A 12141-nucleotide genomic window follows, 5' to 3' on the forward strand; every position below is an offset into this window, starting at 1 on the left:
ATGACGCACCTGCACGCCGGCCTGAGCGCCGAGACCACGGAGAAGGCTCGCTTAGAGCTCAACGAAAACCCAGACACTCTGCATCAGGACATCCAGCAGGTACACAGCTAATGCTAGCTACCGTTAACTAGCATTACAGCTAGCTACAGTGTGAGGTCGGTGTGTTTTGGCTCTCAGCTACAAGCCCGTTAAACTGTTGATGTAAATTTTAGAGCTAAAGTCTCACAGTATCTTACTGTTTTAATGTTATATAGGATCATACTGTAAATGTTTTAACCCTTGTGTTTTTCTCGGGTCACATTTTACCCATTTTCTTTTTTATTTCTTTATCAGAAAAGTGGGTTTCTTTCAACCAAATTTTCAGAAAAATGACGCGGATTGTTCCACACAATGCTCTTCACAAGTAAAATAAAAGATCAGCCCATTACTTTCTTTAAAATTGGATGTATATATATATATAGCATTCAAAAACATTTTTTTATGAAAGAACATTGAAAGAAGTGTCCGCAAAAGCTTCAAAAACGTGGGGGGGAAAAAACCCACAAAAACGTCAAAAGGCGCAGAAAAAAATTGACAAAAACATCGGAAAAAGTGACAACAAAAGGCTCGCTTAGAGCTCAACGAAAACCCCGACACTCTGCATCAGGACATCCAGCAGGTACACAGCTAATGCTAGCTACCGTTAGCATGCTAATGATAATATTCAGACGTGTTAGGTCGGTGTGTTTTAGCTCTCAGCTCCAAGCCCGTTGGTTCCTACACTTTAAACCGTTGATGTAAATTTACAGCTAGAGTCTGAAGTATCTTAGTGTCATATGTCATACAGGATCATACTGTAAATGTATCTTACCGTTTTAACCCTTGTGTTTTTCTCGGGTCACATTTTACCCATTTTTTTAAAATGTCTTTATCAGAAAAAGTGTGTTTCTTTCAACCAAATTTTCAGAAATATAACGCGGATTGTTCCACACAATGCTCTTAAAAATAAAAGATCAGATTCTAGTCAGAATATGAGTCTGATTCTGCTCCATTGGGCTGTGATTATGGGGCGTGTTTCAACCCAACCAGGAAAGAAAATGCCTCTGCACTCAATTGGATAGACCTACAACCAATCAGAGCAACAGAGAGACCTACAACCAATCAGAGCAACAGAGAGACCTACAACCAATCAGAGCAACAGAGAGACCTACAACAAATCAGAGCAACAGATAGACCTACAACCAATCAGAGCAACAGATAGACCTACAACAAATCAGAGCAACGGATAGACTGATTACGTTACTGTCGATCATCTGTCAATCATCGTATAAAGCCCGCCCCCTGACAAACTGATTGGTCCAAACAGCTCTGGTTGGAGCATATAGTTGCTCCACAACAGATCAAGTCCAGACCAGAACTTCGGCTGGCATCCAGGCTAGCAAATTCCCAAACAAATTGGCAATTAAATTAAATTACAAAATCCACATGACATGCAGTACAGCTGGGGCTTTTGGGGCCCCAGGGCAGTTTGATTGACGGAGAAGCTGAAATGTCCCAAATTGGCCACCGTACTTTTGATTTGGAATTCTTCTGATTAATTCAGACTGAGGCTGTGTCTCATTCTGGCAGTCCAGTGCTAATGGTCAATGACCACTTCCTGCCGTAGTGCCCACTTTGGATGGTCAGTATCGTCCCAAACGGAACGCTTACGTTAAAACACTTATCGGAAATGACGAGCGGTCGGCTCGGCTCGCCGCCTCTCGAAATCTGTTGATCTGAAATGAAGACAGATTCAGCAACTGCATCATAGCCTATTTCTCTCTTAAAATGTTTTCAGAAACACGTTTCGGTGAACTATTTACGTAAAATACGAGATCGTATTCTGAACGAGCCACGGATGTTGTGAAATCCGGGAGAAGCCAGACCCACGTGACGCGTTCGTCCAATCAGCTGCCGGTCCACGTCCCTGGTCCCTCCCCCTTTTTTGCATTGTAGTCAAGATGGCGCAGGTTTAGTGCGCGTAGTGTCCATCGTTCCCGAGGGGGGTAAGCTTCGCTTCAGAACTCGAACCTCCTATGGCGCCATTTTGATGCTGCAAAGCGATCACCTCCCGTTAGCATTCCATTGACTCCCATTCATTTTGACGTCACTATCACAGCGAATAACTTTACATCTGAAGTGTTTAAAGACTCTATTTGTCCGTTGTTTATTTCTAAAGAAACACGACAATGTATAAAAGGCTCCATTACCTTGTAGCTCACGTTATGGCTCCGTAGCAGACGCTTTTATAAAAATAGGCTAACGATTGGGTCATAACCACGAGACTTACTGTCACACAGTAGAGGGATTACCGTATAGTACAGGAGAAGCTCACAGGCAGTTTGGACTTACATTATATGTTTAAGTTTAATTACTAATGTTAACTAGCACGTTAGTGATCAGTAATTAGCCTGTGTCTATGTTATCTCCTTACATATACCTACGCTCTCCGTCTCTGTAAGATTGGGAATGATTGAGATTTCTCTCGGCACAGCTACCAGAAGACTTCACACTTTCAGACACGTTGCTCACGTCACATTTACGTCGTCTCTCTCAGTTGGAGGCTGCTCAGTAAAGCAAGAGATCACCGGAAAAGTGCTTCTAATATCCTTCACTGGTCTCCGTCCAGAGCAACGGGCTCTGTTGGTCCATTTTATATATGTCAATGATCGTTGAACACTGAACTTTTTGACCATTTTTAGGTACCTGGTACTTTCAGTGCACTGATTTTTTGCGTTATCTCCGCTATATACTTAAAACTAAGTGTTTGAAGTGTGCAAGTAGGCGCTTTGAGACACGGCCTCATGCATCCCTAACGGCAGCACTGTGTGTTTTTAACTGGAGGTGCGAGACATGATCGTGACGCGGCCGGACATCGGTTTCCTGCGGACGGACGACGACTTCATCCTGCGTTTCCTGAGAGCCAGAAAGTTCGACCAGATGGAAACCTTCCGGCTGCTGGCCCAGTACTTCCAGTTCAGACAGCAGAACCTTGACATGTTCCAGAGCTTCAAGGTCGGTTTTACGTTTGTGTTTTTCCTTTTTTTACAGTTTGAAGAAGACGCTGCAGATTAAGTCAGTAGCTATGTTTCCATCCACACGTTTTTATCCGAATTACGTGATATCGAATGAAAAATGCCGTCATGAAAAACAGGAAAATTCGATAGAATTTCATGAATATCGACTCAAAGGAAATACGTTTCGGTCTCATCGGATTTTCTCTTGATCGATAGATATATACGGCTTATGCGATAAACGCTGATGGAAACGTTATTTGCCGAATAAATTAATGAATTGCGATTAAGGTTTAGGTCATTTTATGGTTGCGACCAGCCACAAAACGAAGAAGAAGAAATTTGAGTTAATTTCCGCCCAGTATTTCCGCTCTGTTTGCACACATGGTGTGTGTCAACAAAGACAGATGTAAGTGGAACGAACAAGGAGACGAGAGACGTTTTGAATTTAATTTAGGAGCAAAATATAAAGAGTATTTTAGATAGCAAAAATCTAAGAAATGCCATAATTCATCAGGAGCTCACGAAGGAAATGACCAACAAAGGTTAGGACAAGCCGTGGGACGTCCTGCGGAGTAAATGGAAGGAGCTCAAACAGCGATACACGTCTCAAAAAAAGAGAGTTGTCCCCCAGCGCTGCCGGAGGGAAAATAAAAGGCAAGTTCCACCTTTTTTTATGAGCTGGATCAGATCCTCGGCCAAAGGCCCATCGGAGCTTCTGATATTAACAACCACTTCTGTTTCAGCGATTCAGTGCGAAAATGAACAGAAACAACTTAAAATGTCTCAAATCGATTCGATAATGCCAATTTAATCGCAAAACAGCATGTGACGTCATTACGCAACAGGTTTTTATTCACTTTAAAGCCGTTGGATGGAAACGCACGTTCACATTCAGCTTTATTCACATGAGGTTTTTTTTACCGAACTTCAGATAATTCGATTGACAAGTGGATGGAAACTTAGCTAGTGTTTCTGGATGAAATATGTTGGAACAGGTTGACCTAAATTGAGAGCGAGTTGCTGCCCCGAGCGAAATGACGTGCTCTGGTTTATTGGCATTTCTTTAAACCAGTGTTTCTCGAATGGGGGTACGTGTACCCCTAGGGGTACTTTGGAGGACCGCAGGGGGTACGTTTCCCCCTAGTGGTACTTTAGAGAACTACAGGGGGTACATGCCCCCCTAGTGGTACTTTGGAGGACTGCAGGGGGTACATGTCCCCCTAGTGGTACTTTAGAGGACTGCAGGGGGTACATGTCCCCCTAGTGGTACTTTGGAGGACTGCCGGGTGTACATGTCCCCCTAGTGGTACTTTGGAGGACTGCAGGGTGTACATGTCCCCCTAGGGGTACTTTAGAGGACTGCAGGGGGTACATGTCCCCCTAGTGGTACTTTGGAGGACTGCAGGGTGTACATGTCCCATCTAGGGGTACTCTGGAGGACTGCAGGGGGTAAGTGAGAAAATGTTTTTCAGTTACATATTTCAAAAGTAGTTTTAGTCGTGCAACAGAAAACTCTGATTGGACAGATAGTCTCGACATGTTCCAGAGCTTCAAGGTCCGGTTTCCGTTAGTGTTTTTCCTTTGTTACAGTTTGAAGAAGAAGCTGCAGATTCAGTCAGTGTTTCTGGATGAAATATGTTGGAACAGGTTGACCACATGGAAACCAATAATCTTCCCATTATTTTATGGATTTATTTCTTAGAGTGTATGACTTTAAACTAAAAGCAGAAGAGTTGAGGCTGTTGGGAAGAATCCTTGGGTGTCCACGTAGTTTTCGACACAAAGTAAACTATATTATCTTTACCAGCGAGATGATTTATATGTATATATTATATATTATTATTATATTTATATCTTTGTGTCGGGGGTCAGGTGGATGACCCGGGGATTAAGCGGGCGTTGATGGACGGCTTCCCCGGCGTGCTGGAGACTCCGGACCAACATGGGCGAAAAATCCTCATCCTGTTCGCCTCCAACTGGGACCAGAGCAGGTAACAGACACACACAACCAGAGACACACACACACACACACACACACACACACACACACACACACACACACACACACACACACACACACACACAAACAAGAGACACACACACACACACACACAACCAGAGCAGGTAACACACACACACAAACAGAGAGACACACTCACACAACCAGAGAGAGACACACACAGACACACACACAACCAGAGAGACACACAGACACACACACACACACACACACACACACACACACACACACACACACACACACACCACACACACACACACACACACACACACACACAGAGACACACACACACACCACACACACACACACACACACAGACACAGACACACACAGAGACACACGCACACACATCCACAGAGACATAGAGATAGAGACACACACACACACACACACACACACACACACAGAGAGAGACACAGAGACACACAGACACACAAACACACACTCACACACACACACAACCACACACACACACACCAACAGAGACACATACACACACAGACACACCCAAAGAGACACACACACACACACACACACACACACACACACACACACACACACACACACACACACACACACACACACACACACACACACCCCTCCATTGATTGGAACATAAAGAGCCTAATGAATCATTAGCCCCAGTGTTGTAGTTAAGGCTCACAGTGTCACGCTCTCTTTGACTATTGATTGGCTGTCGATGAATCAGAGTTCCTGATTGGCTGTTGATAAATACGAGTTCCTGACCCTTATTTCTCTTCCTCTTCGTTTAATCAGGAACTCTTTCACGGACATCCTGCGGGCGATCCTTCTCTCTCTGGAGGTTTTGATCGAGAACCCGGAGCTCCAGATCAACGGCTTCATCCTCATCATCGACTGGAGCAACTTCTCCTTCAAACAGGCATCCAAGCTCACGCCCAACATCCTCAAACTGGCCATCGAGGGCCTCCAGGTAACTCAGGCCACGCCCAACATCCTCAAACTGGCCATCGAGGGCCTCCAGGTAACTCAGGCCACGCCCAATATCCTCAAACTGGCCATTGAGGGCCTCCAGTTAAACTCAGCTCACACCCAATATCCTCAAACTGGCCATCGAGGGCCTCCAGGTAACTCAAATATCCTCAAACTGCCATTGAGGGCCTCCAGGTAACTCAGCTCACCCCAAATCCTCAAACTGGCCATTGAGGGCCTCCAGGTAACTCAGCTCACACCCAATATCCTAAAACTGTCCATCGAGGGCCTCCAGGTAAACTCAGGCCTCCAGGTAAACTCAGGCCACGCCCAATATCCTCAAACTGGCCATCGAGGGCCTCCAGGTAACTCAGCTCACACCCAATATCCTCAAACTGGCCATCAAGGGCCTCCAGGTAACTCAGGCCACGCCCAATATCCTCAAACTGGCCATCGAGGGCCTCCAGGTAAACTCAGCTCAAATATCCTGGCCATCGAGGGCCTCCAGGTAACTCAGGCCACGCCCAATATCCTCAAACTGGCCATTGAGGGCCTCCAGTTAAACTCAGCTCACACCCAATATCCTCAAACTGGCCATCGAGGGCCTCCAGGTAACTCAGGCCACGCCCAATATCCTCAAACTGGCCATTGAGGGCCTCCAGGTAACTCAGCTCACACCCAATATCCTAAAACTGTCCATCGAGGGCCTCCAGGTAAACTCAGGCCACGCCCAATATCCTCAAACTGGCCATCGAGGGCCTCCAGGTAAACTCAGCTCACGCCCAATATCCTCAAACTGGCCATCCTCCAGGTAACTCAGGCCACGCCCAATATCCTCAAACTGGCCATCGAGGGCCTCCAGGTAACTCAGCTCACGCCCAATATCCTCAAACTGGCCATCGAGGGCCTCCAGGTAACTCAGGCCACGCCCAATATCCTCAAACTGGCCATCGAGGGCCTCCAGGTAACTCAGCCACGCCCAATATCCTCAAACTGGCCATCGAGGGCCTCCAGGTAACTGAGGCCGAGGGCCTCAAACTCATCCTATCCTCAAACTGGCCATCAGGGCCTCCAGGTCCTCAAACTGGCCCAATATCCTCAAACTGAGGGGCCTCCAGGTAACTCAGGCCACGCCCAATATCCTCAAACTGGCCATCGAGGGCCTCCAGGTAACTCAGCCACGCCCAATATCCTCAAACTGGCCATCGAGGGCCTCCAGGTAACTCAGCTCACGCCCAATATCCTCAAACTGGCCATCGAGGGCCTCCAGGTAACTCAGGCCACGCCCAATATCCTAAAACTGGCCATCGAGGGCCTCCAGGTAACTCAGGCCACGCCCAATATCCTAAAACTGGCCATCGAGGGCCTCCAGGTAACTCAGGCCACGCCCAATATCCTCAAACTGCCAATATCCTCAAACTGGCCATCGAGGGCCTCCAGGTAACTCAGGCCACGCCCAATATCCTCAAACTGGCCATCGAGGGCCTCCAGGTAACTCAGGCCACGCCCAATATCCTCAAACTGGCCATCGAGGGCCCAGGTCTCAGGCCAGGCCCAAACTGGCCATCTCACCTCCAGGTAGGCCACGCCCAATATCCTAAAACTGGCCTGGGGCCTCCAGGTAACTCAGGGCCCAATCCTCAAACTAAGGGCCTCCAGGTAACTCAGGCCACGCCCAATATCCTCAAACTGGCCATCGAGGGCCTCCAGGTAACTCAGGCCACGCCCAATATCCTCAAACTGGCCATCCGAGGGCCTCCAGGTAACTCAGGCCACGCCCAATATCCTAAAACCTCCAGGGGCCTCCAGGTAACTCAGGCCACGCCCAATATCCTCAAACTGGCCATCGAGGGCCTCCAGGTAACTCAGGCCACGCCCAATATCCTCAAACTGGCCATCGAGGGCCTCCAGGTAACTCAGGCAGGCCCAATATCCTCCAACTGGCCATCCTCCAGGTAACTCAGGCCACGCCCAATATCCTCAAACTGGCCAGGTAACTCAGCTCACGCCCAATATCCTCAAACTGGCCATCGAGGGCCTCCAGGTAACTCAGGCCACGCCCAATATCCTCAAACTGGCCATCGAGGGCCTCCAGGTAACTCAGGCCACGCCCAATATCCTCAAACTGGCCATCGAGGGCCTCCAGGTAACTCAGGCCACGCCCAATATCCTCAAACTGGCCATCGAGGGCCTCCAGGTAACTCATCCTCCAAACTGGCCATCCAAACTGGCTCACGCCCAATATCCTCAAACTGGCCATCGAGGGCCTCCAGGTAACTCAGGCCACGCCCAATATCCTCAAACTGGCCATCGAGGGCCTCCAGGTAACTCAGGCCACGCCCAATATCCTCAAACTGGCCATCGAGGGCCTCCAGGTAACTCAGGCCACGCCCAATATCCTAAAACTGCCCAATATCCTCCAAACTCAGGCCGCCCAATATCCTCAAACTGGCCAGGGGCCTCCAGGTAACTCAGGCCACGCCCAATATCCTCAAACTGGCCATCGAGGGCCTCCAGGTAACTCAGGCCACGCCCAATATCCTCAAACTGGCCCAATATCGAGGGCCTCCAGGTAACTCAGGCCACGCCCATCCCTCAAACTGGCCATCGAGGGCCTCCAGGTAACCTCAAACCTGGCCAGGGGCCTCCAGGTAACTCAGCCACGCCCAATATCCTCAAACTGGCCATAAACTCAGCTGGCCTCAAACTGGCCATCGAGGGCCTCCAGGTAACTCAGGCCACGCCCAATATCCTCAAACTGGCCATATCCTCAAACTGAGGGCCTCCAGGTAACTCAGGCCACGCCCAATATCCTCAAACTGGCCATCGAGGGGCCTCCAGGTAACTCAGGCCGCCCAATATCCTCAAACTGGCCATAAGGGCCTCCAGGTAACTCAGGCCACGCCCAATATCCTCAAACTGGCCATCGAGGGCCTCCAGGTAACTCAGGCCACGCCCAAACTATCCTCCAAACTCAGGCCATCCCAATATCCTCAAACTGAGGGCCTCCAGGTAACCTCAGGGCCTCCAGGTAACTCAGCCCCCAATATCCTCAAACTGGCCATCGAGGGCCTCCAGGTAACTCAGGCCACGCCCAATATCCTCAAACTGGCCATCGAGGGCCTCCAGGTAACTCAGGGGCCTCCAGGTAACGCCCAATATCCTCAAACTGGCCATCGAGGGCCTCCAGGTAACTCAGGCCACGCCCAATATCCTCCAAAACTGGCCAATATCCTCAAACTGGGCCTCCAGGTAACTCAGGCCACGCCCAATATCCTCAAACTGGCCATCGAGGGCCTCCAGGTAACTCAGGCCACGCCCAATATCCTCAAACTGGCCATCGAGGGCCTCCAGGTAACTCAGGCCACGCCCAATATCCTAAAACTGGCCATCGAGGGCCTCCAGGTAACTCAGGCCACGCCCAATATCCTCAAACTGGCCATCGAGGGCCTCCAGGTAACTCAGGCCACGCCCAATATCCTAAAACTGGCCATCGAGGGCCTCCAGGTAACTCAGCTCACGCCCAATATCCTCAAACTGGCCATCGAGGGCCTCCAGGTAACTCAGGCCAATATCCTCAAACTGGCCATCCCTCCAAACTGGCCATCGAGGGCCTCCAGGTAACTCAGGCCACGCCCAATATCCTCAAACTGGCCATCGAGGGCCTCCAGGTAACTCAGGCCCCAATATCCTAAAACTGGCCCAATATCCTCAAACTGGCCATGGCTCAGGCCACGCCCAATCCCTCCAACTGGCCAGGAGGGCCTCCAGGTAACTCAGGCCACGCCCAATATCCTCAAACTGGCCATCGAGGGCCTCCAGGTAACTCAGGCCACGCCCAATATCCTCAAACTGGCCATCGAGGGCCTCCAGGTAACTCAGGCCAATCCTCAAACTGGCCATCGAGGGCCTCCAGGTAACTCAGCCACGCCCAATATCCTCAAAACTGGCCATCCTCCAGGTAAACTCAGGGCCTCCAGGTAACTCAGGCCACGCCCAATATCCTCAAACTGGCCATCGAGGGCCTCCAGGTAACTCAGGCCACGCCCAATATCCTCAAACTGGCCATCGAGGGCCTCCAGAGGGCCTCCAGGTAACTCAGCTCACGCCCAATATCCTCCAAAACCCAATGGGGCCAGGGCCTCCGGCCACGCCCAATATCCTCAAACTGGCCATCGCCTCCAGGTAACTCAGGCCACGCCCAATATCCTCAAACTGGCCATCGAGGGCCTCCAAAACTCAGGCCATCCTAAAACTGGCCATCGGGGCCTCCAGGTAACTCAGGCCACGCCCAATATCCTAAAACTGACCATCGAGGGCCTCCAGGTAACTCAGGCCACGCCCAATATCCTCAAACTGGCCATCCTCCAAACTGGCCAATATCCTCAAACTGAGGGCCTCCAGGTAACAGGCCACGCCCAATATCCTCAAACTCCAGGCCTCCAGGTAACTCAGGCCCCCCAATATCCTCAAACTGGCCATCGAGGGCCTCCAGGTAACTCAGGCCACCTCAAACTGGCCATCGAACCTCAAACCTGGCCACCTCCAGGTAACTCAGCCACGCCCAATATCCTCAAACTGGCCATCGAGGGCCTCCAGGTAACTCAGGCCACGCCCAATATCCTCAAACTGGCCATCGAGGGCCTCCAGGTAACTCAGGCCATGCCCAATATCCTCAAACTGGCCATCGAGGGCCTCCAGGTAACTCAGCCACGCCCAATATCCTAAAACTGGCCATCGAGGGCCTCCAGGTAACTCAGCTCACGCCCAATATCCTCAAACTGGCCATCGAGGGCCTCCAGGTAACTCAGGCCACGCCCAATATCCTCAAACTGGCCATCGAGGGCCTCCAGGTAACTCAGGCCCTCAAACTGGCCATCGAGGGCCTCCAATATCCTATCCTCAAACTGGCCATCGAGGGCCTCCAGGTAACTCAGGCCACGCCCAATATCCTCAAACTGGCCAAAGGGCCTCCAGGTAACTCAGGCCACGCCCAATATCCTCAAACTGGCCATCGAGGGCCCAGGTCTCAGGCCACGCCCAATATCCTCAAACTCCAGCCTCCAGGTAACTCAGGCCAAATATCCTCAAACTGGCCATCGAGGGCCTCCAGGTAACTCAGGCTCACGCCCAATATCCTCAAACTGGCCATCGAGGGCCTCCAGGTAACTCAGCTCCACGCCCAATATCCTAAACTGGCCATCGAGGGCCTCCAGGTAACTCAGGCCACGCCCAAAATCCTCAAACTGGCCATCCTCAGGGCCTCCAGGTAACTCAGCCACGCCCAATATCCTCAAACTGGCCATAGGGCCTCCAGGTAACTCAGGCCACGCCCAATATCCTCAAACTGGCCATCCGAGGGCCTCCAGGTAACTCAGGCCACGCCCAATATCCTCAAACTGGCCCAGGTAACTCAGCCACGCCCAGGGCCTCCAGGTAACTCAGGCCACGCCCAATATCCTCAAACTGGCCCATCAAGGGCCTCCAGGTAACTCAGGCCACGCCCAATATCCTCAAACTGGCCATCGAGGGCCTCCAGGTAACTCAGGCCACCTAAAACAATATCCTCCAAAAACTGGCCATCGAGGGCCTCCAGGTAACTCAGGCCACGCCCAATATCCTCAAACTGGCCATCGAGGGCCTCCAGGTAACTCAGGCCACGCCCAATATCCTCAAACTGGCCATCGAGGGCCTCCAGGGCCTCCCTCAAACTGGCCAACCTCAGGTAACTCAGGCCACGCCCAATATCCTCAAACTGGCCATCGAGGGCCTCCAGGTAACTCAGGCCACGCCCAATATCCTCAAACTGGCCATCGAGGGCCTCCAGGTAACTCAGGCCACGCCCAATATCCTAAAACTGCCATCAGGGCCTCCAGGTAACTCAGCCACGCCCAATATCCTCAAACTGGCCATCGAGGGCCTCCAGGTAACTCAGGCCACGCCCAATATCCTCAAACTGGCCATCGAGGGCCTCCAGGTAACTCAGGCCCAATATCCTCAAACTGGCCCAGGGCCTCCAGGTAACTCAGCTCACGCCCAATATCCTCAAACTGGCCATCGAGGGCCTCCAGGTAACTCAGCTCCACGCCCAATATCCTCCAAACTCAGGCCAATATCCTCAAACTGGCCTCCAGG

The 12141-nt window shown here is 50.8% G+C and overlaps 1 protein-coding gene across 1 annotated transcript in view; it reads left to right on the forward strand.

Annotated features, from left to right (window-relative positions):
* The window catches only part of LOC114548956 (clavesin-1), a 22189-nt gene continuing 10048 nt past the window's right edge, over positions 1-12141 (forward strand). Inside the window, exons 1-4 of the mRNA XM_028569009.1 lie at positions 1-99; positions 2863-3033; positions 4908-5026; positions 5833-6007. Of these exons, the coding sequence (XP_028424810.1) occupies positions 1-99; positions 2863-3033; positions 4908-5026; positions 5833-6007 (564 nt within the window). The remainder of the gene's footprint in view (positions 100-2862; positions 3034-4907; positions 5027-5832; positions 6008-12141) is intronic.

Source organism: Perca flavescens, chromosome 22 (genome assembly GCF_004354835.1).
Source record: "Perca flavescens isolate YP-PL-M2 chromosome 22, PFLA_1.0, whole genome shotgun sequence".
Taxonomy (NCBI): domain Eukaryota; kingdom Metazoa; phylum Chordata; class Actinopteri; order Perciformes; family Percidae; genus Perca; species Perca flavescens.